The sequence below is a fragment of the Megascapheus bottae genome, chromosome 7 (genome assembly GCF_031878675.1).
Source record: "Megascapheus bottae isolate mThoBot1 chromosome 7, mThoBot2.hap1, whole genome shotgun sequence".
NCBI classification, from domain to species: Eukaryota; Metazoa; Chordata; class Mammalia; order Rodentia; family Geomyidae; genus Megascapheus; species Megascapheus bottae.
Genome location: NC_143515.1, coordinates 63,272,734 through 63,300,176, shown reverse-complemented (window position 1 = coordinate 63,300,176; position 27,443 = coordinate 63,272,734). Strand labels below are relative to the sequence as shown.

Sequence of the window (27,443 nt, the reverse complement as noted above, 5' to 3'; positions counted from 1 at the left end):
ATTTCCTCCTGCACTTAGGAGGAAGATGTTAAAGCGAAGGGGGAGATGAGGCCCCATACATTTTTGCTTTGAATCAGGGTGGGAGAGAGATGGATGGCACCCAGGGGAGGGGGACAGTCTGGCAGTAGAGACGCACTTCAGAGGAGAGAAGAGGAGGTGGGCCATGTTGGATGAGGCTCCTAGAGCAGTTAGGAGGGTACTTGTTTAAATGGTCCCACACTCCTCCACTATCAGAAGAAGGGGCCCATTTTCAGTAAATGTCAGAGGGGGATATCTGGAACCTGGGTGAAGAAAGGATCAGTCCTTTGGCTGGGGGTCAGGCCTGGGGCACCTCAGTGGCTACAGGACAAGCCCACAGAGTCAAATAGAAGGCTCAGCAGAGCTCTGCCATCTCACCACATCTGTGCACCCCAGTACAATTAATGAGAACAGTTTTTGGAAAAAGCTTTGTCCCTCTGTTGATTGCTATTTAGCCTCTGGCTGTTAGATCACTGTGAAAGCACCCTGCAGGATGGATGAAGGCAGGACTTGCTTTGTTTCCTCTATCCAGGGATAGGAAAAATCCTATTGACATTGTCTTCAGTGGGAAGGAAGATGCACATCCCCCCCCCCCCCCCGTGACAGCGGCTCTCGACCCCAGAACTGTGGTTGGCTAAGGCCACAGTGTGCTTCTGGAGACAGCGATTTCTGGAAACACGAGGTAGCAGGATATTTTCAGAGATGCCCATGGCTCTTCGCTGAGGCTGGACAGTGAGTTATTGCGGTCTCTTATCTTCAGTTGCAGGTGCAGCCATCCTGCACTACATTCTCCTGCAGTGTGAAGCCAGGTAATATTTACTGGCTCAGGTGAGTAAGGGATCCAGCCCTGACACAGTACTGAGGATGCATCTCTCACCAGTGCTTTATTCTTCCCTTCTTCCTTTCTTCATTATGTTTGTAATTTTGTTTTATTATTTCCCATTGGAAAGCTGCGAAATGAAAATGATGCAATCTACTGCTGTGAAATAATGTCGTGCTCAAGTCCTTTTCCAATAAGCCCCGAGGTTTGCACTGTGACGGCTTCATTAAATTAGTCAGCTCCATGGCAAATGGAAAAGAGCTCGGAGCTTCAGACTTGGCTAATCCGAGTTGGGCTGCCAAGGGCCATAGCCCATGGCAGAGCGCAGACACTTGTCTCTATGTGACAAGAGTGAATGGTCCCCCACCTTCCACATGGGACTTCTACACAGCTGACAAGCTGACAGACCCCTCCACTAACCTTCAGTCCATCTCTGTACTTCTACATGCCTGGTGCTGTCCCAGGTGCTGAAAGAATAGATAGTGGGAACAGGACAAGAGCTTCACAGTGGGACACTCAGGTGCACCACAGGTTCAAGGTAAGCATACCTTTGAAAGCCAGGCATGATTCATTGGCTGTGACAGAGATACTCATAGATGAAAGTCAAGGGTTCCCACCCACTCTTCTATCACCATTCTGAATTTATGAGCATACATCCCCTCTCTCTCTGGCCAGGCTCCCTTGCAGTATTAAAGATTTCCATTACTGATAGTTCTTTCCAGTTAGCATTTTCAGTATTAGACTCTGTCATTATGAAGTTAAATATGCATGATCTCTAAATCTATGTGTATTATAACGAGATTTTATTGTTATAAGTTTGTCTTCTTGGTCTTCCATTTCTGCCTTGGTTGTCTTTTGAAAACTCTAACGTCTGATAACTAGCCAGAAGGTAATTAGGATGTGGTACTAAAGAATCACATGCTCATTCTCTCATTCATTCACAGAAATTTATTGAGTGTCTACAATAAGATACGGTCCTCCAGCCAGTGGGTAAGACAGGGCTGACAGCTAATTACAGCACTAAGGAATTCTGAGCCAATACAGAAGTCCCCTCCCCCCCCACGTGCACGCACGTGTGCACACACACACACACACACACACACACATAAATATTGGATAAGACAATTTGAAATCACAGCTGCATTTGAATGGAAGAAGGGAGAGATTCCAGATTCCAAAAACAAGAGGAAATTTAAAGTGAGAGTGCTGAATGAGAGCTGGAGGGGAATCAAAGCAGAAACATGTCAGCAAGACTGGGGATTCACAAATAAGCAGGAGCAAATAGAGTCACAGCCTCATGGGCACAGAACAGTGGCTATGAGACTTCCATATTACTTGGTGCCTGGAAGGGCTGAACAAACTCCACCTACCAGCTGAAGGAATGACAATGGCAGGGAAGTAGGACTAGAGTTGGGGGTGGGGAAAAAAGCAATCGAAGCTTGTGCCAAGCATGGAAGCAGGGTCCAAATTCTCATCTCTCAGAGTGTGAAAACCGCCAACAGAGAAATCAATGCCAAAATTGGCCTGAAATCAAAGCAATCCAACAGGATCCTAGAGGAGGCAAGCAGAGGCAAGTGTAAGCCTCCCTGAGGTATGCATCCACAACCAGACTACTCATGATGCCCATAGGAAAAAATTCCCACTGATGAGCTTAGAAAGTGTGGGGGGAGGGCAGGAGGAGTTTATAAAGCACAAAAGGAAACCAATTTCCAGGAGCATAAGTTTCATCTTTACCATGGCACCAGGATCCATAACCTTTGTGTGGAGCCCAGATTTATGTAAAAACCCCTTAACTATCTCTATTCCCTCAACATCATCCTTCCCTTAGTTCTAATCTAAACCCAACAACACTTGAAGTCCTTGCTTCTCTTTTCACTTAACAAGAGTCAGTCACTCAGAGTCCATGAGGGATAGGGTTTTACACCTTCCCATGGATCCCCAAATCTGTAGCTACTCCAGTACCTTACATAAAGTTCTGTGGTACTTGTATATAACACAGGCATATTCTACCATATACTTTAAATCTCCTCTAATTACTTAAAATACCTAGTAGAATACTAGGTATTGGGCATTACAATACCTAGTATAATATATCTAGGTATACAATACTATATTGTTTAGGAGATAATGACAAGAAAAATGCCTATGTATAGTAAGTATGTGCATTTCTGTCAACGTTCAGTCTGCAGTTGACAGAATTTGCAGATATAGAACTTGTGGATATGGAGGGTTGGCTGAAAACACACACACACACACACACACACACACACACAGCATGTATAAATTTCTTCTCATATAATTTGCACAACATTGCAAAACACTCAGAAAGAGGTTCACATTGTTCCCACTAGCCAGATAGGATGCTGAGTGGTAAGACTGCTCTAAGGGAGTGAATCTCCCAATATAATTTACAGCCTAAATCTTATGGGCTTTGAAGATATGCATATTAGAGGTCTTTATTTGTTTTCACAGGCTGTTGTCATTTGATAAACTTTTATTTTCACTCACAGTTATAGGTGACATACCATGTGAGGCATTCTAGGCTACCAACATTTGACACTCAAACTCATCATCAGAGAAGAACAAGGACCCTGATTTAATCCACCAAAATTCTTAAACCTGGGATCACATTTACCCCACTGTGCACACACAGGCCAGGGGTCTCCCTAAGGATTGGTGAAAATTTGAAATTGTTTCTATGCTTGTTCTCAAATCCCACTCCACTTTTTCTTTGGCTACATCATCCTGAAGATGGTGGACAGCATGCTACACAGATGTAGTGATTCCTATTTGCATCATCAACTTTTTAACTTGCAGTTCCCATGAAGAAGGCCTTAAGATGTGTGTGTACCTTGCATGCAGTTCCTGGAGAGCCATTGTATCTCTACTCACAGGGTTCCCTCTATACCCTTCAATGGAACTCTTCACTATCATCTCCAAGGTCTTAGGGTGAGATGGAGGTCAGTGAGAGTGGAATCTTCACTATTCTGCCACATGGAATGTTGTTGGAGAAGTATTTGTCCTCCTGGGCCAGAGCCTTCTATTTTTCTCCCTCATCCTCTTGGGTGCCTGAGATTCAGGTGCCATAGGAATTGGTAACTTTATGGGGGTAGTAACATGGAAGTAAAGTCACTTCATCTTGGACAAGGAATGGTTTTGTCAATAAGCTATTCATACAAACAACCCATTATGAGTTTGCTGTGTCTGGTCTAGATCTTTGGATCACATAAGGCAAGAGATACTTTTTAAATCACCAGGGTACTAAAAAATGGCACAAATGCACAGATGAGAAGTAAGCAAAAGGCAACTCCCAGCTCTGTTTTTATGATTCTTGTGTGGTACCTGCTTCATCTACTTCAGAGAGATTGCTGGAAATTACATTTTCCCTGTAAAGCTGCCTTGACCCCTGTGAACACATACCTGAAGGAACCTCGGCATTTCTTCTATGGCTGGTTTCATCTTCACAGCCTCCTCTTCATTTCCTAGGGTGAAGTAGCCTCAATAAAGCCACCTAATTCTAACTAGGTAGGAAATAGAAGTATTGCATAAACCAACACAACCACCAGAGGAGATTCTGGGTCTGTGTACAAACAACCCTTTATTTTCCAAGTCTAGAATGGAAATATAGCAATGGGTTTTATAATGACACTGAACAACCTCATCACTGAAATCCCTTCTGCTCAGGATCTAATACTCACTGGAGCAGATGAGTTCTAATGGCTCCCCACAATTACTACTCTGGTCTTTACTCTCCAGACTGACCTTCTCCTCTTGAGCACAGGTTGCAGCTGGTGACTGCTTCTGCAGAATAGAAAATGGCAAACATGTTTTGAGGTGTCTTATGAGATTCAAACATAAGGAACTGTAACTCCCATCTTGCTGAAACTCTTGTCTCCTTGGCTTACTTGCTATGGAGAAGGAAGCCACTATGCTGGGGAGGCCCACAAAGTAAGATCTGAGGGCAGCCTCTGATAAAGGGCCTGGGAGAAGCCAAGTCCTTTCAACAAACACTGAGAGAGCCTAGAACAGATGTGGCCCCAGCGGAGCTGACTACAGACTCAACCGGTTCTTCAATCACAGCTGAGTCTGGACTTCTGATCCACAGAAACAATGAATATGTGGTGCTTTAAGGTGCTAAACTGGTGTGGGGGTAATTTTTATGGGGCAATAGATGTAAAACCAGCTAATTAACATGTAGTGGACTACCTGGGCACATTGGGTGTGTTGGGCATATTGCAGAAACATTTTAAACAATATGACTTATTACTTCTCCTGAACCCTAGTAAGAATGGGCTATAACCAGTTTCCAGAGCACAGCAGTACATTGGAGAATCTTTGGAATAAGAAACTGCTATGCTAACAGAAGACCATATGGCATCCATGTTGCCGCAGGCTCTATGACTGTACTGACCACAGAGAGCACCAGAATTAACCAAGGAGACTGGATATCATGTCAACTCTACCAAGTTTTTTCCACAGGAAACCTAGAGCCCCTTCATGTGGCAGATCTGTATCAGTAACTACTCCAGATCCAGTCTCATTCACACAGGTGACCTGGAGACATGACAGGAAGTTGTGGGCCAAAGAAGAGACATATCTTTTTTAAGATAGGGATGAGATGTGGCTCAACTGGCAAAATACTTGCTTAGCAAGTGTAAGGCCTTGAGCTCAGCTCAAACATATATATATATATATGCACATATATACACATATGCTTATCAATATATACACATATATGCATGTATATACACATACACGCATGTATATACATGTATATGTGTGTATGTGTATGTGTAGCATATACTTATATGTACTATATAGCTAGCTGATGGTAAGCTAAGAGCCCAGGTCTCTCTCTCCTTATGTTCTGTCCTGCCCACATCCAATGAAGACTTGAGTTTATCACTGAGTCAAGACACAGCGTGAGGTACCCAAAGACAACTTCTAAAGTTAACTTTATTTGTTCTGAAAGCCACTTCTATTTGGTCATCTCTCAATTTAGTCCTGACCTGATGGCAAAGGACTCCTTTTCTCTCTGACTTCCTCTTGAGGAAAAGGAACAACCAATACTTCCCACTGGATCTTTGTCTCTAGGGATCAATGAGGGCAAGACGTGGCCAGGACTGGAACTTCACAACAACACACAACATGTAGGTTTCTTGCTCTGTCCCACTGGCTGGTGATGTGCTCTTCCATCTTCCCTGAGGCAGGTACTCCTATCCTTGGGGGGGGGGAAGAAGGGGAGGGGGCTTGGCTCCACCTCCAGTCCCAGATGTCTGGTGCAGTCCTAAGCTGTTCACAGCCCAGTTTCCAGTCTGTCAGTCTGTTTCAGTCTGGGGAAGCACTACCCCCATGCTGAGTCCAGATGGGGCGCTCATGAGCTCAGGATGTCCCAGTGCTGGCTCATGAGGGAAGACTCACAAGGGTTGACGACGACTTCCTTGCCATCCTCAGTGCTGTCACCAAACATATCTGTGTCTAGGCAGAGGTGGGATGCTATGTGCTCAATGCGCGCACCCGTCCTGGTCCACTGCTGTGGAGAGGAAGAGTAGAGAGGATGAGCCAGAGCTATCTGTGGATAGTATCCTGTGTCCACCTGGTAATTTTAAGTTTCTCCAGCAGCATCTAGGCCAGAATACATGCCAAGGGCAGCCAAAGATTTGATTCCATGGTCTCATAGAGAAATACTGTCCCTAAGTACTTCGCCAGGTATGTCTTTAGTTTTTTAATCTACAAATGGTGTGCAAGGATGTTACATTTGAACATGTCCATGAATGTGTATATTCTCCCTCTCCCTTCCACCTATCATTCTCTCACTAGCCCGTATCAAGTTTTCTTTTTCATGTATATACATTGAATATTATAACTGCATTCAACCACTTTTCCCTTTTCTACTCATCAGATCTTTTTCCCAATCCTCCCCACCAATTCAAAAGATATTTCAGTTCCCCTGATATTCAGTTTATTAAAATGTCTGCTAATTGTTCAAATGGTTCACACCATGTCATTTGAGTCTTTTTTTAAACTGAATTTTTCAAAGCTAAACTACAAATCACGAGGAGGCAGGTTTTCTCACGACAGGCCATGAAGGGAGTCTGTTATGGGGCCACTGAAGGAACAATCCACACACATATACCCCACCCCCATGTCTTCTCAGTTATGAAGTAGGGAAGAATCAACAATGCTGACAGGAGGAAGGGCAGGGACTTCTTCAAAGCACCCACAGGCCTCATGCACTGTTGCCTAGATTTGCCCTCATATGACCAGGAAAGAGGGATGAATAAGTACTGGAGGCCACCCCTGATTGGGTACTGAGCTCTGTACTTCACAGATACCAATTGCTCTACACAGCTACTCAGAGTGTCATCAATTCCACATCACAAGAGAAAAAGGAAGCTCGAGGAGATCTGGGTATTTGCCATGCTTCACACAGCCTGAATTTCAGGCCAGGATTTTAGCCTAGTAGTAGAGTGCTTGCCTAGCAGGCAGGAAGACCTAAGTTCGATTCCTCGGTACCACATACATAGATAAAAGCCAGAAATGGTGCTGTGGCTCAAGTGATAGAGCTCTAGCCTTGAGAAATCCCAAGGATAGTGCCCAGGCCATAAGTTCAAGGCCCAGGACTGGCAAAAAACGTACTGAATTTTAGTCTCTCACATCAGTGGCAAATGGATAGGAAACCAAGTGCTGCTAGAGTACCTAGGCACAGGACACAGCTAGAATACTGTGATTTTTTTTTGTGGTGAGTAGGAGAGGACAAACTGCAAGGCCCTGAAGGCAAAGGGTTGAATCACATTTACCCTAGCGGCCCTGGGATCCTTGTATGGAATTCTGAATGGGGCATGGAGCTGTGACAGAGCAGACAGGTCAACTGGTGTGGCCAGAAGAGATCTGCAGGCTTTCGTGTGCCAGCTGACTGGTGTGACCACTGTGACTACTGCTGCTTTCTCACACCTCCTCTCTAGGAGGGCTTCTTTCTTATGAATCCTTACTCTCACAACAGACCCTTCTGTGAGACATAGACTTGTCAATCATATTATGGAAAGTAGCCATGCCCCTGGAACAATGTGGGTACCCACCTGTCTGTCATCTCCATTCTTGCACGAAGTGAGAACTACTGGGGCTCCAGGAAACAGGGTGAGGACAGACAGGCACAGCTCCTCCTGGATGATCTGCTGAGTGTATGTGAAAGCCCATACCTGGGGAACCAGGGACATTAACTCAGGAGCAAGGAAGTTACTATGCATGTAATACCACCACCAAGTCTATACGAGATAATCAATACAGCCTGGTAAGAAGTTTCAGGAACTGCAGTAGGTAGTGGACATCAACAAAGTCACCTTGGAAAATGCCAGACCAAGAGGTGGCACCCCCCATGGAAACTGGACCCCATGCCCCATGACAGGGATTGAACCTAGGTCGTGCAGAAAGCCACTGTAAAGCACTGAGTAATTCAGAACTCTGGACAGCAGATGGTATAACACCTCAACAGAGTTGTGTGTTCTCCAGTACCTGTGTTTAGAGATCACATCTTAAGAGTAGCTGTTCTCACATGTGACATGTCAAGCAGCCCCCTGGAAGTCCTCTCCCCAAGCTGTCTTTAGAATGTCACCCTTTCTTTGAAGGGAATCCAAGTCAGTGTCTTAAGACATGAGGGCTATGATAAAAAGGCAGATTGAATGACAAAGAGAATAAGAGAGCACATCAACAGACTGGGCGGAAGAACAAACTGGAGGGAAAGAAGGAAATTATGAGAGAAATGAAGTTATTTTAAGAGGGCACACACACACACACACACACACACACACACACACACACCATACACTTACACACCTTGATGTGCCACATATAGTAGATAACTTATTCCCTAAACTTCTGGAGGAAAAGAAGTTGAGACAACAGCTACCCAAGAAAAAATCTGACACTATATGGAGCTAGGCACTCATGGAGTTCATTTATCAGGAATGGATCTCACTATTTCTTCCCAAGTGCCAGAGACCACAGAGTGCCACTGCTTAGGAAGCCTGAGGACTCCCCAGATTTCAAGGCAGGAGACATACAGTGCTTCACCAGTGCTGACTAAATGTGAACTGCCGAGGTTGTAACATAGGGTAATGCCTGCCATTTGCCCTTATCAGGAGCAAAGATGATTCCTGAACTGGATTCCTTCCAGATGAAGGGAAGCTTCAGACAGGGCTCTGTTTCAACAAGAACTGGATTTCCTCTCTGTCCTATCCCTATGGACTTGCTGACTCCCAGTCTCTGGACCAGGCCACTCATGGGCTACTTCTCCTTAATCTATGAGTAAAAATGAGACCCTTGGTAGAAAAATTTTTGCCAAAGGACCACCTATTCCCAAAGCTGATGTGGTATTCATTTACCTTTCCCTTTTCACCTTCATTACCAGCTTCCTGGCTCAGGTTTTACTCTGACTTCCGTGGTCTGCTTCTCTCTAATGGCTTGCGGGGACCTGGATTGTTCCTCCTTCTCTCATGCAGGCTAAGGTCCCTGTACTAACAACATGACCATCTTCACTTTGAGTTACTCTCTATTTGCTAGATGATAACCCCTGACTCTCTGATCTGAACCTTCTGATACAAAGATGGGGCTATCAGCAAAAATGAGAGCCAGGACCCCCTCAAAGGGGGCTCCTGCCTGAGAATTCTGGTGTCCCTTTACAACTGTGGGTGTTGTAAGATTATCTGAATTAGAAAGTAGTCCTTGCAGAGTAGATAGATTACAGATGGTACAAGACTGTCAGAGCTGACAATTTTTGTGGCCAGATGATGGGTTATATATGGAAGTTCCTTACTTTAGTCCATCTACTTCTACAACTATTTATGTTTGAACTTTTTTATAACACAAAGTCATAAAGTAGATTCCCTTGGGATGTAACAAGAAGCTTTCCTTTGGCCCTGAGAATATCATCATGATACACATTATTGTCCTCCTTTCAGGATAAGGCAAGCTGAAGGGGGACAGAATGCAGGGGTGGCTAATAATGCTGACATTTATTGAGCAGTTTTGTGTTGGGAACTGTTTTGAGAGCTTACCACTGATTGACTATCTTGATCTTCATAAGATCTCATTAAGGAGGCATTCCTATTATTCCCACATTACAGATGACATCCAAGGCTCATAGAGATTATTCAAGATCATATGCTAGTAAGTGTCCCCCATAGCAGCTTTCTCTAAGAGCTCTGCCATTGATGATGTTAGCCAAGACCTGGTTGGTGCTAGAGTTTGTTTAGGTAAATTTAGTGGTGGAAGAAGGCACATGTCCTTGTGTTTCCTCTTCAAGGTTATAAGTATTAAAACCATATATCATCTCTACTTTGATAGACAATAGCTGGCAAGAGACTCTCCCCTGTGATCAGTTTCTCATGACAACTGCTATGAAAGGCAAAGGTGGGGGCCCCACCCCCATGGCAGCATCTGACAATGGCAGGCTAGGGAGTGAGTGGTCCCCTACCTAATACTGATGGAAACTGTGGCAAGAGGTTGAAAGGAAGCCAGTATACCGCAGACTTCAACCCAAGGGCACACATAGCACTAATTTCCTGCCTGTGTCTTCCCCTCTCCCACTTCAGCCTTTATACAAGAGTATGGTTACTTTTCGCTAAATGATCTCCTTTGGGTCTAAGACTTTGCATTCATGTCACAATCCATCCGAAAAGCTAAACCCACACATGAGAGCTATACAGATCCTGAAATCAGGCCAGACCATTGGTTGGGGGATTCTATGGTCCTAGATACATGAAATGTGATCTAGAAGGATGGGGTCTTATATTTAAGCCTAAAATATTCCTTGGCTTGTAGGGATAGAGGAGAAGAACAAGTCCAAATCCAAGAGCTGCGAGGAAGCCATTTGTTCAGACTCACAGGATAACTGGTCTCAATGTTAGCTTTCTATCATCCTCTGAAAATGAGGCCAGTCAGTGACAGGGACAGATGAATCTGATCCTCCATTCCATTACCCACTCTAAATTCCACAGGAAACAGGAATTAGCATTTAAAAATAAATCCTGTCATTATCTTCAGACAACCACAATACAACAGCATTGCATTTTTTTTTGTTAAAAGTATTAAGGGATTAAACGCAAACATTTAAAACATACCAGTTTCTTAAAGCCAATCTGACATTTCTTTGACTATCCTACAGGTTCAGAAGTGCTCAGGATGAATTCTCCTGACATCTGAGACCCCCTCATCAAGAAATACCTTTGAAAGGGGTAGACAAACTGGATGGCACACTCATGGGTTGGAGTCTGAGGAAACCATTCCAAAGACCCCCCCAGGAGCCTGCCATGGGAGCCCTATACACATGGACTCACCAGCTGGTGCTTTCTTGGTGTTGCAATCATTTGTCCTCAGAATCTCTCAGCAGAGGGCTGACCTCTAGCCACATCTGCAAGAGGGGAAGAGAGGAAGAAAAAGAAAAAAAGACAAAAACAGAGACTGGAGCAGGTGCAGCAGGAAAGTAAGGAGAGCTGCTCCAGTCCCGTTCTGGCTCCTGTCAGGCTTCTCAGAGGGGCTGGTGATGAATGGGTTTATTAAACAAATCCTGAGTCAGAATGGTCTGGAGGTAGGCAGCAGCCGTTGTTCAAGCCGGTCTGGCCTGGTTTGGTAAATGCTGGGTCCTCTACTGATGGCTCCATTTGCAAAAGTTCTACCCACGATTGATATCCCTACACACACACACACACACACACACACACACACACACACACACACACACACACACAGAGTTCTTTCTAGGAGGATAACCCAGAGGCCAGTCTGGTGGCTGCTGTTGTGATATGCCATTGCCTCCTTGAGGACAGCCCAGCTAGAGGACAAGGCGAAGATTCCACTCCAGGAAAATTGAGCCCTCTATTCAGAAATAGGTATTGCTGGAGTAAGGAGTGGCCTGGCAAATGTGGGCAGCAAGGTTCTTTCTCTAGCAAATGCCCCACTTGCTGCAACTGTGAAAACTTCAAAGGGGCCACAGTGCCCAGTCTGGAAATCATAATTCACTGGATGGAGAGTCTAGGAAGGGAGGAGTGAGAATCTCAGGCAGAGGGGCTGGTCTTGGAACTGACTAAGGCTCTGTGCTCTAACAGGTAGGAAACAGTGGGGGAATTTTGCCATCTACTATGCCCACCCAAGAAACATATAGACATTTTTGAAGGTATCTTTTGATTATTTTGACTGAGTATTCTTGGTATCTCATAGGTGAAGCTTGAGATCTTGCTGACCATCCTACAATGCTCAGGAGAGTGCTCATAACAAAGCATGATCCTCTGGTCCTAATGCCAATAGTGCTGAGGCTGAGCAACCCCAACCTAGTTTTCAGATGTGCCGTATGTAGACAGCAGACCCAAAACTGAAGCCTGCTCTGGTATCATTAATATGCTACCTGGGTAGGGATGCCAAGCCTCCATGGCTCCATCTGTCAAGTGGGCAGACTAATGACATACATAGTCAGTGTTGGGGTTGGTGTGAGGACTTAATGAAGCTTGGTAAGCACTTGGCTCAGGGTTTGACCCTGGTTCAGAATAATAATTTCACAAGGAAAGTTTCCATGCTTTACATGAGAAATGTCCATTTACCCACACAGGAAAGTCAGGTGGTGGGTTTTCAGAAAGCAGGAGCTGATATCATTTACTAATGGTGAGTTCCACCTTTAAAAATTCAATGCATACCCTACAAAATTGAGAAAAGTAAGGGAAGGGGTAAGGGTAGGTGAGAATGTGGAAAGGAGTGATATTGATCAAGACATATTATATTCACAATCTAGTTTGCTGAATGGCAACTCCTTTGTACAACTACTTATAAATAATTTTAATATATTTTAAAAAATTATTCTGTAGAGCCAACACGGCACATGACTGTAATCTTGGCTACTCAGGAGCCTGAGATCTGCGGATAAGGGTTCAAAGCCAGCCTAGGTAGGAAAGTCCATGAAACTCTTCTCTCCAATTAACCACCAAAAAGCCAGAATTAGTAAAGTGCCAGCTTTGAGCAAAAATATTAGGTTCAGTGCCCAGGTCCTGACTTCAAGCTCTAGGCCCAGCATGTGTGCACTCTCTCTCTCCCTCTCCCTCTCCCTCTCTCTCTCTCCCTCCCTCCCTCCCTCCTTCTCTCTCTCTCTCTCTCTCTCTCTCTCTCTCTCTCTCTCTCTCTCTCTCTCTCTCTCTCTCTCTGTTTCTCTCTCCCTCCCCCCTTCCTCACCCCCGCCCAAAATGTGGAGAACATGAGAACACGAACTGAACCAGAAAGCAAACAGAAGGCAGCACTGCTGCATTTGTTGCAATAAATATAACCTCTGTCTGAAAGAGACTCTCTCAGGCCAGGCCAGTTTTAGGTGTTCAGCTTTCATAGCCGATTTAATCCTCGCAAGAGCCACAGTCAGAGAGGAAAAGGGCAAATAAACTGAGTTGTTGATTTTACAGTTCAAGATCCAAAGTGACCTTTTAGAAGGGAGTGACCAAACTTAGATATGCAGGCTGGAGAGTCGCAGCATGGACCAGAACCATGGATGAGAAGAAAAGGGCAGCAGACACAGGCTGGAAATCAATGCCAGGACTATACGTGGCCCTTGCCTGGTATGGAATCTACAACACAAGAGTCTCCATTCACACTCTTTCCCCAATTCCCATAAACATTAAGGAAAGGAGAACTCTCTGTCCTGTCCCTTTTAGACCTTTATATGTAAATACAAGCATTGTCTCTTTACAGGGGTTAGCACCTTAAATTGTCTGAAAAGAAGCAGCTCTCTTCTGTCATCTACAGCTTTGTTTACAACCTTGAAGTGGAACCTCTGGATCAGAAATCTTCTGCCATGACTAAACTGGCATGAAAAATCTCTGAAAACAGCCATAAAAATGGCCGTGACATCAACAGGACCTTCCTAGTGTGGCATCTCAGAGAATGAAGGGGTGGGCACAATGAGAAGGGATTCAGGGGCAGATGCCATGCCCTCTGGATAGGCCAAGAGGTAGGACAAGTGGTGAGGATGTAGGTAAGGTATTGTAGAGCAGGGTTCAGAAGACAGCACCCTGTCAATGTCCCATATTAGCAGAAAAGGTTGGAGTATAGAAAGACAAACTGTGGAGTTTGACAAAAAGGAAGAGACAAAGTCTGGAAGCCAGTACTACACTACACATGGCCTTTGTCTGGTACAGAATCCATAAAGCAAAAGCATCTATATAGTCTCATAAGACTGTGAACACTTACACTTACCCACATGTGATGAACAGAAGAGATGAATAACACACACATGTGTGAATGTGTGACACTGTTATATGAATTTTTCACTGTCTAAAGTAGGTTGAACACTTTCAAAGCACTGGGAAATGTAGCTCAATCCTGATACTGAGCTTTGGGCCTTGGGCAACCAGAAGCGGTAACTAATTCTGCCCCATCCCATTTGCCTTCCCAGTAGGCTGTGTGAAGCTCAGGGTACCTTGGTCCTGTTTGCTGAAGTGATGGAACCTCTTCTCATCTCCCATCTCTTCAGCAACCTACAGTCACATGGTCACGACACAAACCCAGCATTCTCCAAAAGCAAAGTGGCAGGGCAGCTCAGCCCAGAGAAGAGCTCTGCCTTCCTGCAGACTTGACCATACTGGCACTCAGTGCCTGAAGCTGCTGCTCTCCTCTGTGGCATGTGGTGGTGTAGCCAGATGATTACTTTACCTGGGACTTTGCTTCATTGTTTTTAATGCAGGGGTTCAGCCTTAGGCTTGGGAGCTCTTCATTGTTTTGCTTTTGAGACTCAAGACACTTCTGTCTCTGCCGGATGTTGCCCTTCTGGATGGAGGAATCTGAGGGGACCCTGAAGAAAGTTATGAGGAGAAATGAGATCTCACCAGCAGCTGGAGAGGTAAGGGGCTTTGTTCTGAAAATGGTAGGGCCACCTCCCACTGGGCTGTCATAAAGCTTAGCACTGTCCAGAAAAGGGAAAGATGCTGTCAGGAGGGAGAAGCCAGCACTCAGGAGCCACATGAGGGACAGATCCCTGGAATGGAGCCCATAGTAACAAGACCGTGACCTTGGGACACATCCTGGAGCACAAGCCTCAGCCAATGAGAAATACTGTAAGTAGCTACTTCAATTCTTTCTGCTGTTGAGTAAACTTTCCTTCTGGTTTCAGGGGAAAAGCAAAGCCAGCTAGTCTTCTTACCCATCCCTAGACTTAGACACTTTATCCAATGTGTGGCTGGCCATGTCTCCCCCAGACCAAGACAACTGAGAGCTTCCCCCTCTGGCCAACCAAGGCTCCAATGGATAGGGATACCTGAGTTCTGGGTAGACATTCTCCAGATACCACTTGAAGGTTTGGCAGGGCAGGCTCTTCCTCAGGTCCAGTCTGTTCTTAATGCTACAGGTGATGGGGGCAATAGGGGACACAACACAAAACATAGCCATCAGGGATGGAACCAATAACAGTGGCTCAGGATGAGGAACACTAAGAGCGATAGATATGCACACATTGTACCCACTTGTCTCTGGAGGATACTGGGAGTAATGAGCAAGAAGAGATTTATCTATCTCCAGACAGAGCTATGGAAATACCTCACAATAACTTAAAACAGTACAGTAATGACAACAGGACTTGTGCCTTGACTTGAAAATGAAATTTAGGGGTATTTTTTCTTTACATTAAAACACAAAGCTGTAAGAACATCCATTGTGTTGTTTAGGTTTCACTGTTTGGGATCGGGGCCTATCTATTCACAGTCTCTCTTGGGATTTTCTGCATTTCTTAGATCACTTCCCACTGCCCCAAGCCTCAGAGAATCCTCTTCCTTGGTTAGTACTGTGGTATGGCCATGTATTTGTTCTTGGGATAATCCTGGAACACTCAGAATGGAATGTGAGGGAAAGCTCCTATGTAATTGTATGAGACAGTGAAATAAGTATCATAACCCAGATGTCCCAGACGGGCCTGTGGAGGTCAAAGAGACATCTCAGAGATGCAACCTTGTGAAGTCTGTGGTATTCAAGGTGGTAATGGTGGCTGATACTGGGCTCTGAAAGGAAGAGAGATATCTCGAGATGGGAAGGTGGATGAGGCAAAAACCCTGCTAGTGAGTAGTGTGGAGTGGAGAGAACAAAGACAACAGTGCACATGAAGAAGTGAAAGAAGTTCTGCCAGACAGCAGCTCTTCACGGCCTTAAAACAGGCAGTTGCACATAGGAATGTGAATGTGATTGGAAAGCAAGGAAGACTGTTCATGTGGGTAAAGAACAGATGGTTTTAGGAGTTCAATCTAGGACTTGTTGAGTTGGAGGTACCACTGTGGAGATGCCCACTTACTTCAATGTAAGTGACTAGAAGAGAGGTCTTAGGTAGGAATAGAGCTGTGAACTTGTAAGTGGTGGTATACATTACTTCCCAGCTACTCAGAAGGTAAAGGCAGAAGGATGGAGAGAGTTCAAGGTCAGCCTAGGAAGACAACAGCAAGACTCTACTTTACAAAATAAAATACAAAGAAAATGGTTGAGACATGGCTTAGGTGGTAGAGTGCTTGCCCAGTATGCAGATGTCCCTGGATTCAGGTTATACTATTACAAAAAGGAGGAAGAGAAGGAATGAGACAGAAACATGTGCAGTTATAGGGGAATAGGAGAAAGAACAGGAGGGATGTGAGGAGAAAGCTGTGTGTGTGTGTGTGTATGTGTGTGTGTGTGTGTGTTGCAAAAATATGATGAGAATGTGTACTATGATGAGGATTTATGATAGGCACTAGGGGGCCACAAGCATATAAGGGGTATGAAGAAAAAAACAGATCCTGCAAATGAGATAGAAAAGGCAGAAACTAGAAGCAGTACAAAAGCAAGAGCGTCTATCATGGTTTGAAGCTAGTCGAGGCAGAGAAGTCTCTATCTTCAAAATAACCATCAGAGAGCTGGCTATAAGTATGGTTCAGATGGTAAGAGGTAGCCAAGTAAGTGTAAGTTCAAACCCCAATATTGGAAAAAAAAAGTCTAAAGCCATTCCAGGAGTTGATCAGGGGCATCAGAGAGTAAAGATCCAGGATGAGGCTGGTGGGAACCACTACACAGGTGACAAAAGAGTGAGTAACAGAGAAGGTAGATGACTGCCTCATGAAGCTAGGCTTGGAACAGTCAGGACAAGACAGGCATGTCAGAGGAGCCAGGCTAGATGGAGGGACAATTTTGTAGTTTAAGATAGGAGTAGTAGACATGTGTGTGGGATTGACGTAGCAGAGGAAATAAGTTCAATTACAGAGAATGGGGGTACCCTAGAGGCAAGTCCTTATCTGTATACTAGAATCACTTTTTCCCATTTCCCAGTCCAGTCCACTCCCCAGAGTAAGTCAGTCATCCCTGGGCAAAGGGAACCCAGGAATCAAGGGCTTCGTGACTATCTAAGTAATTCTACAGTGTGGGCAAAATTTTAAAGCATCGGCCATGATCTTCCAAGTGGGTCCTCTCAGACTAGTATTACAAGGGAGCTTATTAGAAACGTGGACTACATCTTTACACAACCCCCTGGAGATCTGTGTGCACATTAAATGTAGAAAGGCCCTGCACCAGGAGGCAGGAGATGAATCCAGACAGTGGGAACTCGATCGAAGTTGATTTATGAATGAGAGCAGGCATGAATGGTGCATTCAGAATGCTGGTGGAGAGCTGGCCAACAACCACAGGAAGCACACCTGTCCCCTGAGACCGAGAAGGATGGGGTACATGCGGCCAAGCTAATGGGATGGTTTGTCTTGGGAAATGGATGTTTTTCATCTGGAAAGCAACTGTCATTTGTGCAAGAGAAAGGAAGGGGATAGGCTTGGACTCAGGTTCAGAGATGGGTAAATGAAAAAGGTTTTCTGAAGATGGAGGGGATGTGCTGTTACTAAGAAAGGCAGCAAGGCAAGTGGGCATACTACAGCCACACTGAGACTGATGGATATAGAGTAGCTTCAGGAACACTAGGTTATTATATCCTAGTACTGGCTAATAGAAGTGAATAGGGTAGGAAAACCCAAAGTCAGGTTCATCCAGGAATGAAGAAAACCTTGCAGATGGTGAAGGAGGGTATTAAGCAGATGGACAGTACAACAGAAGATTTGAGGACAAGACCTTTTGAAGTCTGACTTTAAGCAAGGGTGGCATCCAAAGTGAAGAGGGGTGTGGGTAAAGAAAGGTTGGAGGAACATGACCGATGGACCAGAAGTTCTGATGAAGACAAGAACCAGTGTTTCAGGAAAGGTGGAGTGAGAGAGCTGAAGGGCTGAATTGTATTGTGATGTCAGCGGTGCCAGTCATCTTGGTTGTTTCTGATTTACTCCTCTGTGTGAAAATGTGCTCTTAGAATTTCAGGCTGTGAAAAACACTCCCTCAACAGCCTCCCTGTGACTAGTGAATAGCATTAGTAAGACAAAAAGCCATAGTTCGCCTGAAGGGGCACAAATTATAACCTAAACGAAGTCACTATTTGTCTCTAATCAAGTCTGTGCTGAAGAGTGCAAACTGTGTTGTCTCCCTCTTCCTCTTACAGTAGTGTGGTCTAGAGCAAAAACCTTCTCCTCTTTGTCAAGAGTTAACTAAGTCCCCTTCTCAGCATTTAGAGAAGGTAACATTATTTCATGCAATGATACCCAGCTCTTAATAAATATTCCTTTCCTTTCCTCTTTGACCATGAAGCTTGAGTATTACCGGAGGATCCATGTGAATACACAGCATTCCTCTAAGGATAGAGGGGAACTTGGGCTGGAGAAGTACAGGAAAGAATTCTGGCCTGGGGACCAGTCCCATAATCCATCATTCTACAAAAGAAGTGAGGATAGGAAAGGGAAAGTTTAGTTTCCTCTCTCGATTTGGTGGTCCTTAGACAGGTCTCTGTAGAGAGCTTCAAGAAATCCTGCATACCCAGGATGGGGTAGAGTTTTAAGGGATATGAAGAAGAGTAGCCATTGTTCTAGCCTGAATAGGTTAGTGGCTTCAGAGACTCACGATGCTGATGGGCCTCGGTGCACAGGCCTCTGTTACCTCTCTGTCCTTCTCAGCCTATAGGCATACTTACTTCCCAAAGGGCCTCTCCAGGGCAAAAGGCCGGGCAGCATAGTAATATTGTTTGTATTCATCCATCCACACTTCAGCTGTCCGCTTGGTATTCCTGGGGAGACAAGAAATGTCAGGAGTGGGCTGTCCAGGAAGGGCTGTGTTGTGTCCAATTGCAATACACTGTGTACACACATGTGCAACATGAAGTGGGACTACCATGATAAAGCAATTTTTATTCCCAGGATACCAAGCCCTACCCAATCTACAAAGGTAAATTTGTCTCTAAGATAGTGTTTTAGAAATAACAACAAAATTTCCCCCAAGGGTTCAGATCAGAAAGATCAGAAATATCACACCAGAAACTTAATTTATGTGATTCTTAAAGAAATAGAGAGAAAGGGACCAGATACATCCATTTGCTGCTGGTCACTTGAGCAAAGAAGTGGATACTTTGGTGACCACCTTGCCCTTTGTCAGCCTGGTTCTTGGAATCTTCCTCCAGGTCTTTTTTTTGTTTTTTGGCCATCACTCTGTTTTCCATCAGATATTTGCTCTGAAGCATTAGGGAAGCAAAAGTCCTAACAATGAGTGCCCAGGTAGAGTTCAGGAGGCAGATGTGTAGCTCACATCCATCCAAGGGCCTAATAGGACACAAACCCCCAGCTGTGGTATCCATGACATTTGTCCATAAGTGAAGAGAACTGCACACACTCACTTTATGTATGTGTTGGCGTTTCCATCTGGAAAAACATAGGGGTGCTTCTTCCGGAAGACATGGCCTACTCGGCTGCATGGAATAATCTCTAGGCTGCCCCCACACATCCAAACACGGAAGGAGATTTCTGCAAGACAATCACACCCCTCCCCTTACTGTTTAATGCCACTAGACCAGTTTTGAGGAACCGGGCCTAGGCCTCTGTGGCCCAGACAAGACTACTGACCTGACTTGGCAGCTCTAACACTTCCCAGGGAGTGTGGGTTAACATATGGTCAGAGGTAAGCACACTGGCTTCTAGAACAAATGGAACAACCAGAGTGATGGGTCTCTGAGTGGATAATTTTGTTTGAATAAAGGAAGCCATGAAAGCAGGAAAGGGAGTTGCTGTGGCAGTTGCAAAAGGATTCTGTGTAAAAGGTGAGTTAAACCCACTTCCTGTGATCCCAAACAATTAGAAAGATGATGGAAGAAAAGGAATCCTATTTGAGAACAGAGGAGGACTAACCAAGTTTGGGACCAGAAATCTATCATAAGAAAAATAAACACAAGCTAAACTACATGATAAGATGCAACAGAGAGGATTAGACCTACAGAAGGCACTTAGACAAAGTATGGGAAATGTCTTCCACACCTAGCTGCTAATTCTGCTACTGGATAAGAGCCTGCCGATGAAACATAGCCAGGGGAATGGAGGAAGCTGTGAACCGTGACTAGAGCTGAAGAAAATGCTAGAAGCTGCAAAGCTGTGATTGAGGATACTGTCCAGATTGGAGATTTCATCCTCCTCCATTTCCAGTCCTTTCCGCTGCTGTGGGGACCTCAGAGTGATGGGTGGGGTGGAGTTAGAGATATCTCGGAAGTATCCTCTGGGACTGCTCAGGGAAGGTTCTAGGAAGGGCTTTTACCTCAACTTCAGTCCCAAAGAATCTGTAGCAAACCAGGGCAGGGGAGGGTGGGAAGGATTGACAGAGCAAATACTTTTTCATTGCCATTGTTTAGAACTGCCATGTATAATGATTTTTTTTGAAGAAAGCAGAATGATTGCTAGATAGGCATATTATTTATTCTAAATTCTTTATCAATAAACCCCATTCCTGACTGCACTCAGAACCAGCTACCCTCTTTTTTTTGTAGTAATTATGGTAGCTATTTTATTTTTTTCATATATTTTTCATTGTAATTAATAGAAGGGTTACATGGTATTTGCCAGATAGATGGTGCATTAATTCCCATACATTGATACCCTTTCACATGTCTTGGTCCCCATTTCCCTCCCCCCCACCCCCACCCCTCATCTTGTTTTCCCCCTTCCCTATCCAATTTCAAATAACCAAATACAAATATATCCGATATATCAGATAACAAAGTGAGATACTATAACAATATGAGATAACCAAGGGACAGCAAAAGAGATGAGAGAAGAATGACATTGCCCCAATTGTTAGGAAATGGAAAGACTTAGAAAAAATCATATAAAGTGAAGTAAACCAGCTACCCTCTTATCCTTATATCACTCTGGAAAAGGCAGGTCCCAATCTGTGGGAATTCCTTTCTGGTCCAGGCTTCTACAGTGAAGCTCAAGTGTAAAGGACACTGGCTAGATGGGAAAAATAGTCATGCTGCTAGGTAAGGGGATATGGGGAAGCAGACCAGGTGTCCTGGGACAAGAAACAAAGATGTAATCACTCCAGGCTTTTCCACTGCATGATAACCCAGGACCCTCCAGCAGCCTGAGCTTTACCCCAGGGCCTCTCTCATCTGCTTCCCCTCCACTTCCTGAGTTTCCCAGCTCTCCAAGCAGATAGTTAAGTTTGAATTCTTCCTACTGATCCTCCTCTACTCATTCTCACTTGTCCTCTTCTGCTTACTCCATGCCTCCTTGTTGAGGTCACTGAGCTGCAGTCAAAGCAGCACCAGCCTACTCCATCACCTCCGTGTCACCTCTGCCCACAGCCCAGGTGCTTTCCTACACGGATTGCAGTTTGCTTACAGGAGAAGAATCAGGAAGAACTTGGCAGTGCATACCTGAATCTACAATAACCTACTAGCTGTATCCCTGGGCAACCTGCTTTAGATTGCTGGGGCTCAATTTCATTGTATGTCAAACAAAGATCGTAAAAATACTCTGCAGGACTGCCGTTTGCATCAAATGAAATAGAATTCTGAGAATGACTGTGTATACTCTAAGTGCAATCAGAAGCTCAGTGGTACATCATCTGAGATCGCCTTCTGAAGCCAGTCTCTTGAAAACTCAGATACTGAGGTGCCTCACCCACAGGCATCCACTTCTAACTTAGACCATTTACAGCCATCTTCCTTCTCCATTCCATCTTCTGCATCACAAAGGACACCCCTGAACTTAGGGACTTACGTGCATTTTTTACTTTGCCCAGTAAAGGTCCCCAATATAGAGCAGTAGGCATTTGGCTGTTGGCCCTGTCTGTGTTGTAGGCTCCGAGGTTTGGCATTTCAGGAGCCATTGCAAGGCTCCTGAAATCACAATCAAGGACATGAGGTCAGGGTGTGGAATCCTGTTAGTTTATGTGTGCCTCTGAATCTCAGGAAGTCTTCTTCACGTCTGTGAATGCCAACCAGTTTCTCTGCAGAGACTCGAAGTAGGGTTTTCACCTCCTCCAACATGAGAGATAATGGCCTTGATTACTAGATAGAACTGACATTCTGTGTGCCAGCTTCTCTCTCTAAAGATATACATGTGTTTCAGCTACCCTAAAGTCTCTTCCTCTTCATGTATTCAAATGAGACATATGTTCCCCCTTATTTGCAAAGCAAATCTATCCAATATCACCTCTATTGTCCCTGACCTATAAACTATTTCTCTTGCTGTGTTCCCTCTGACTAATCTTTTGTTTCCCCCTGAGTCGACTGGCCTGTCTCCTAGGCCACAGTAATGCACCTTTCCCATCTTGGACAGCATCATCACCTGGCCCTGGTCCATCTCCACCTTCTCTTCTTCATCCCAAACGGTCTCTGAGTATCCTGACACAGTCTCCCCGTGTGAGCCTGTGTTTATGAAATGATGCTGAGAACTTACCCCCAGCCTACCAGCCTCAACTCTACTTTCAGCCCCACTCAGGGCTGGCTGATGCTTCATGACCCTGCCACTGACCCAGCTAGTATTTCCTTGACTCTTGGTATGTTCCTGAAGCCTTGCCTCATCTCCTCATTGAAGCCCATTTCTGTGTCTGTGTGTCAGTGTAAACATGTAGACTATCACACAAATCCTCAAACATTAGCCATAGGAGATAATAGCCCCTCCCTGTATTTCTAGGCCAGGCTTTGTTAGGTTCTTCCTCAGGCAGAAGCTTATTCATCCTCTAACAACCCTACATAATGATCATAGTGATTCTTTTTTTTTTTTTTTTGGTCAGTGATGGGGCTTGAACTCTTGGCCTAGGCACTATCTCTGAGCTCTTCAGCTCAAGGCTACCACCCTGCCCTTGTGCCACAGCGTCATTTCTGGTTTTCTCGTAGTTAATTGGAGATAAGAGTCTTACCGTCTTTAGTGCCTGGGCTGGCTTTGAACCTTGATCCTCAGATCTCAGGCTCCTGAGTAGCTAGGATTACACGCCTGAGCCACCATATTGGGTTTATATAGTGATTTTTGATGTTTTTTTTTCCCAGTGCAGAAGCAAATATCTCTGCTAGAGCAACTGACAGCAAGTACCTGGGAATGGATCACATATCCTCAACTCCAAAACTCAATGTTTTGTGAATCCTGACAGTGGCCAATGCAGCCAGGGGTGTAATACTGACTTCAAAGCACTTTGAAAAACTAACACAAGCAACAAACATCTAACTAGCTGCCACAACTCACTCATTCAGTCTTACAAAATGCCCATCTTAGTTCTCTTCTCCTTTCCTCTCCACCCAGAGAAGTCCACAGCCTGGGATGAGTTACCTTGCTCTGCTTTAAAGTCCAGGTCATTATAACTGAAGTTTGGGGAAGTTCATGGGCTGTTCTGGGCCCTTGTGCTCCCTCTAGTCAAGACATAGTGGAAGCCTGGAGTTTTCAAGTTCATGCAAGGATTTGCAGACAGGGCACAGTAGAGTATTTAAAACCTTGGGTATATGGTAGTCTTGCTCTGTTCTATACCCTAGACTTCAGAATAAGGATGTGTGTCCACTTAGGCTAGGGAGCTCAGCCTTCTGGTTGACTGAAGCCTTCCAGAAAAGTCTTTTGAACCTTAAGCCTCAATACGGGACTCCACCAGAATTGCAAGGAATGGAAGCAGTGGTTCATTTAAGAGCCTTGTTCTCCAGGGTTGAGCTCCCACGGCCTCCTCAGTGAAGAGTCCTCACTGACTCATCACCCACATCATCTCCCCTGGTGATGAATGACTGCACCGCAGGCCCAGATCCTCTCTGCATTCCAGGCAGGGAGTTCTGTAATTCTCCATTCTCACTAGGGCATTGTTTTGGTCTCGCTATCTCTGACCTTCAGATTAATAGTTGAGAGAAAATTGCCCTTCTGCCCTCTATTCCAGTCTTTTGCCATCTATCTCATCAACCCATCCACTAGTTTCTCCAGCCTTCCCAGGCCCTTAACACTTCATCAGAATCTACACCTACCTGACAAGCCCATGAGTAGAAGGCAAGAGAGAGGGGAGTTTTCTCTCCTCAGCAAGCACATTACGGCTGTTCGTATACACATGGGAAGCACACAACGGGACCTGTTTTACATCAACCTTTATATTATCTACACATATATATGTGTATAGGCAGTGTAGCATTACCTGTTCTGTCCATGTTTATACCTATTGAGAAGGAAGGGAATAAGAGGAATAGAGTGAACAGTGGCAGGCAAGAAGGCAGACTCATTTGGCAACTGGCATACAAAAGTCCACAGATAGATTTGTGTGATAGAGATTTCATCCTCCAGTAACTTTTTTAAGTTTACTTACTAGAACAGGAAGCAAACTCTGTGGTATGCCTGGAATGTTTTCCAAAGATAGAATCTTAATCCTCAAAGCAGAAATGTTGAGAGGTGAAAGGGTGTGTGTGTGTATGTGTGTGTGTGTGTGTGTGTGTTGGTAGTACTAGGGCTTAAACTTGTGCTTGCTAGGTAAGTATTTTATCACATGAACCACCTCTAGCCCTATTTCCTTCATTGTTTATGCCAGTGGCTGGTCATGAGCTTTGATTTTCCTAACTATGCTTACAGAGTAGCTGGGAAAATTGACACATGCCATCACCTGTACTTATTTGTTGAGATGAGATCTCATTAACTTTTCCCAGCTTGTCTTGAACCATAATCATCTTGATTTCTACCATACATAGAAAAAAAGAGAAAAGTGAGAACTTTTGAGAAACCATGAGGACTCTGCTCCTATGAATGGACTAATGCTGTTATATCAGGAAGGGGTTTAGTCATCAGATGAATGGATTCCTAGCACAAGGACAAGTTTTTACCATTTCCCATGATCTCACCCTACAACATACTCTCTTGCCCTTCCACCTTTTGCCATAGACTAATGCAACAAGATGACCATGGCTGAAGGTGATCTTTCCTACTTGAAAATAACAGACAATTCTTCTTATAAAGAAATGTCTTCATTCTTTGTAAATCATCTAGCCTGTGCCACTGTGTTATAGCAGCACAAAACAGGCTACGATTCTGTTTTTATTTGAATCTATGAACTTGACTAGATATAGTCTTATATTGCTGTTCCACAAAAGACTTGTCTTGAATCTTTGAGAATTCCATTTCACCTACATCTGGGACAGTTAAGGTCCACTTAGCTCCTAGCTTCTGGACAAGCATTAACCACATCATGATTACCAGTGGCCATACGAGTACCAACACCACAGTGGAATCCCTTATTTTCCCATAATCCTGATAGAAAATGAACAGCCAGTGTTCTTTTAGAAGAAACTCCATTAGATCTGGGGAAATATAGGAGCAGTCATAAAGGGTGGCTACATGTGATCACACCTGGGCACTGGGTTTTAGCAGAATAGCTCAAACAATGGATGGAGCAGTGGGATGCTTTAACCTTCTTTTACCTGTAGGAAAGGGGACATTTCCCTGGACATGGATGCTCTTCTCAGAGTAAGCCCATTTTCTAATGGAGGAAGGAACTATCCCAAGTCAGAGGCAATCTTTCCTTAACTAACATTGTTGGCCTGTGGCTGTGGCTGGAACAGAGGCGCTGCATGGGCTAACTAATTCACTGTGGTATGGGAATGCAACTGCTTTCCAGTTGCCACTATAATGATTCCCCACAGACTTGGCAAGTTTAGTTGGCTGCTTTGCTCAGGGTCTCAGAAAGGCCAAAATCAAGGTTATCAGCAGGATTTTTCTTCCTGTCTGGATGATCTGAAAAAGACTCAGCTTCAAGCTCGTTCTAGGTTAGGATTCTGTTCCTTGAGGCTACAGGACCAATCATCCTTTTTTTGCTGGTCATTGCCAGGACTCTTCTCAGTTACTTCTGGTTGTTTTTCTGTCTTCAAATTAGCAGTGGCTTGCTTAAGTTCCTCTGGAGTTTCAAATCACTGACTGAGGCACTTCCCTGTTACTTTTAGTATGAAATGTTCCCTACTTCTTTCTCCTTAATTTGTATTTTTATTGTTATTAAGATGATGCATAGAGGGATTATAATTACATAAGTCAGCTAAGGAGTACATTTATTTTTGGACACTATCACCCCTTCCCTTACTCTCTCCCAGTTTTTTCCCTCCAGTACCCACCCACAAGTTGTAGTTATTTTCACCACTGCTGTATGTGTTCACCTATCCTTTCCTGTGCCCCTCTCCTTATCCTCCCAAAGACAGATAAGAAGACAAATGAAAGAAAAACAATAACAAAGAAAAAAATCTCCTGTTTCTATTTCTGTCTCTACTTCTAAGGGTTCTTCTGCTCACAATGGACTGTATTTCCTCCTACTTTCATGCTCAGTGATTGAATCAGCTCTACTAAGTCCTTTCTGCCATATAAGGGATCATTTGAACAGGTTGCAGGGACTAGGATGTGCATGTCTTTGCGGGATTACTTTCTCTACCACAGGGGTTGTTGTCTCTGCTTTAAAGAGTTGGAAAGTTTTGAGAGTTTTAAGGGAAAGGTGTAGCAAGTTTCCCAAGGGCACTTGGTGATGACTACGGGATTCTAAGTTACTCCTGTGTGATTGCACAGCTTGCGTTCTTCCCATAATATACACATCCCCAAATCGGGAATAGCCTGGCATCCCAGGCTACATTCTGGGGATGGTGGGTGGTAAAGAATCTTTTTTGGGCTATACCTCATCTCTCTTTACAGCCTTGTCTTTAGTGCCTGCTGTGCTTTGGAAATCCTCATTCTAAATTCAGAAATCCCATATTCTCTCCCTTCTATCTGCGCCAAGCATTCCTTTATTAGAAATGTGGATTCATATATTCCAACACACACACACAAACTCACACACCCACACACCCACACACACACCCACACACACACACACACACACACTCCTTATTGGGCAAAAAGTCCTTTTCTTTCTGAAGACCAAAAGCTAAAAGTGAGGTTTGGCCTCAGAGTACGGAGATATATGATAGACATCTCATGGTATATAAATTGGAGTTTAAGCATCTAATTTTAATGCAAATTAACTCTGAAAAAAGTCTAAAAGTCAAATTCCCCTAATGCCTGATCATATCACAAATTGCAGATATAATTATCAAAACTAGGCAGCTCATCTTAGAAACATCTGGTAGAGCTGGCCTCCAATTGCTCATACCTGTAATCCTAGCAGCTCAGGAGGCTGAGATCTGACAATCTTGGATTGTAGCCAGCCTGGGCAAGAAGGGGCTATGAGACTCTTGTCTCCAACAAACTACCACTAATGAAAAGTTCAGATGGCTTAAGTGCTACGCTTGAAT

General features: G+C 44.4%; 1 protein-coding gene across 1 annotated transcript in view; it reads right to left on the bottom strand.

Annotated features, from left to right (window-relative positions):
- Positions 1 to 5,686: 5,686 nt before the first annotated feature.
- Galnt14 (polypeptide N-acetylgalactosaminyltransferase 14) overlaps positions 5,687 to 27,443 on the bottom strand; it is a 199,037-nt gene continuing 177,280 nt past the window's right edge. Inside the window, exons 10-15 of the mRNA XM_090336175.1 lie at positions 19,569 to 19,695; positions 18,873 to 18,965; positions 15,120 to 15,203; positions 14,519 to 14,657; positions 7,918 to 8,037; positions 5,687 to 6,371 (exon numbers count right to left, since the gene is read on the bottom strand). Of these exons, the coding sequence (XP_090192301.1) occupies positions 6,213 to 6,371; positions 7,918 to 8,037; positions 14,519 to 14,657; positions 15,120 to 15,203; positions 18,873 to 18,965; positions 19,569 to 19,695 (722 nt within the window). The 3' untranslated portion in view covers positions 5,687 to 6,212. The remainder of the gene's footprint in view (positions 6,372 to 7,917; positions 8,038 to 14,518; positions 14,658 to 15,119; positions 15,204 to 18,872; positions 18,966 to 19,568; positions 19,696 to 27,443) is intronic.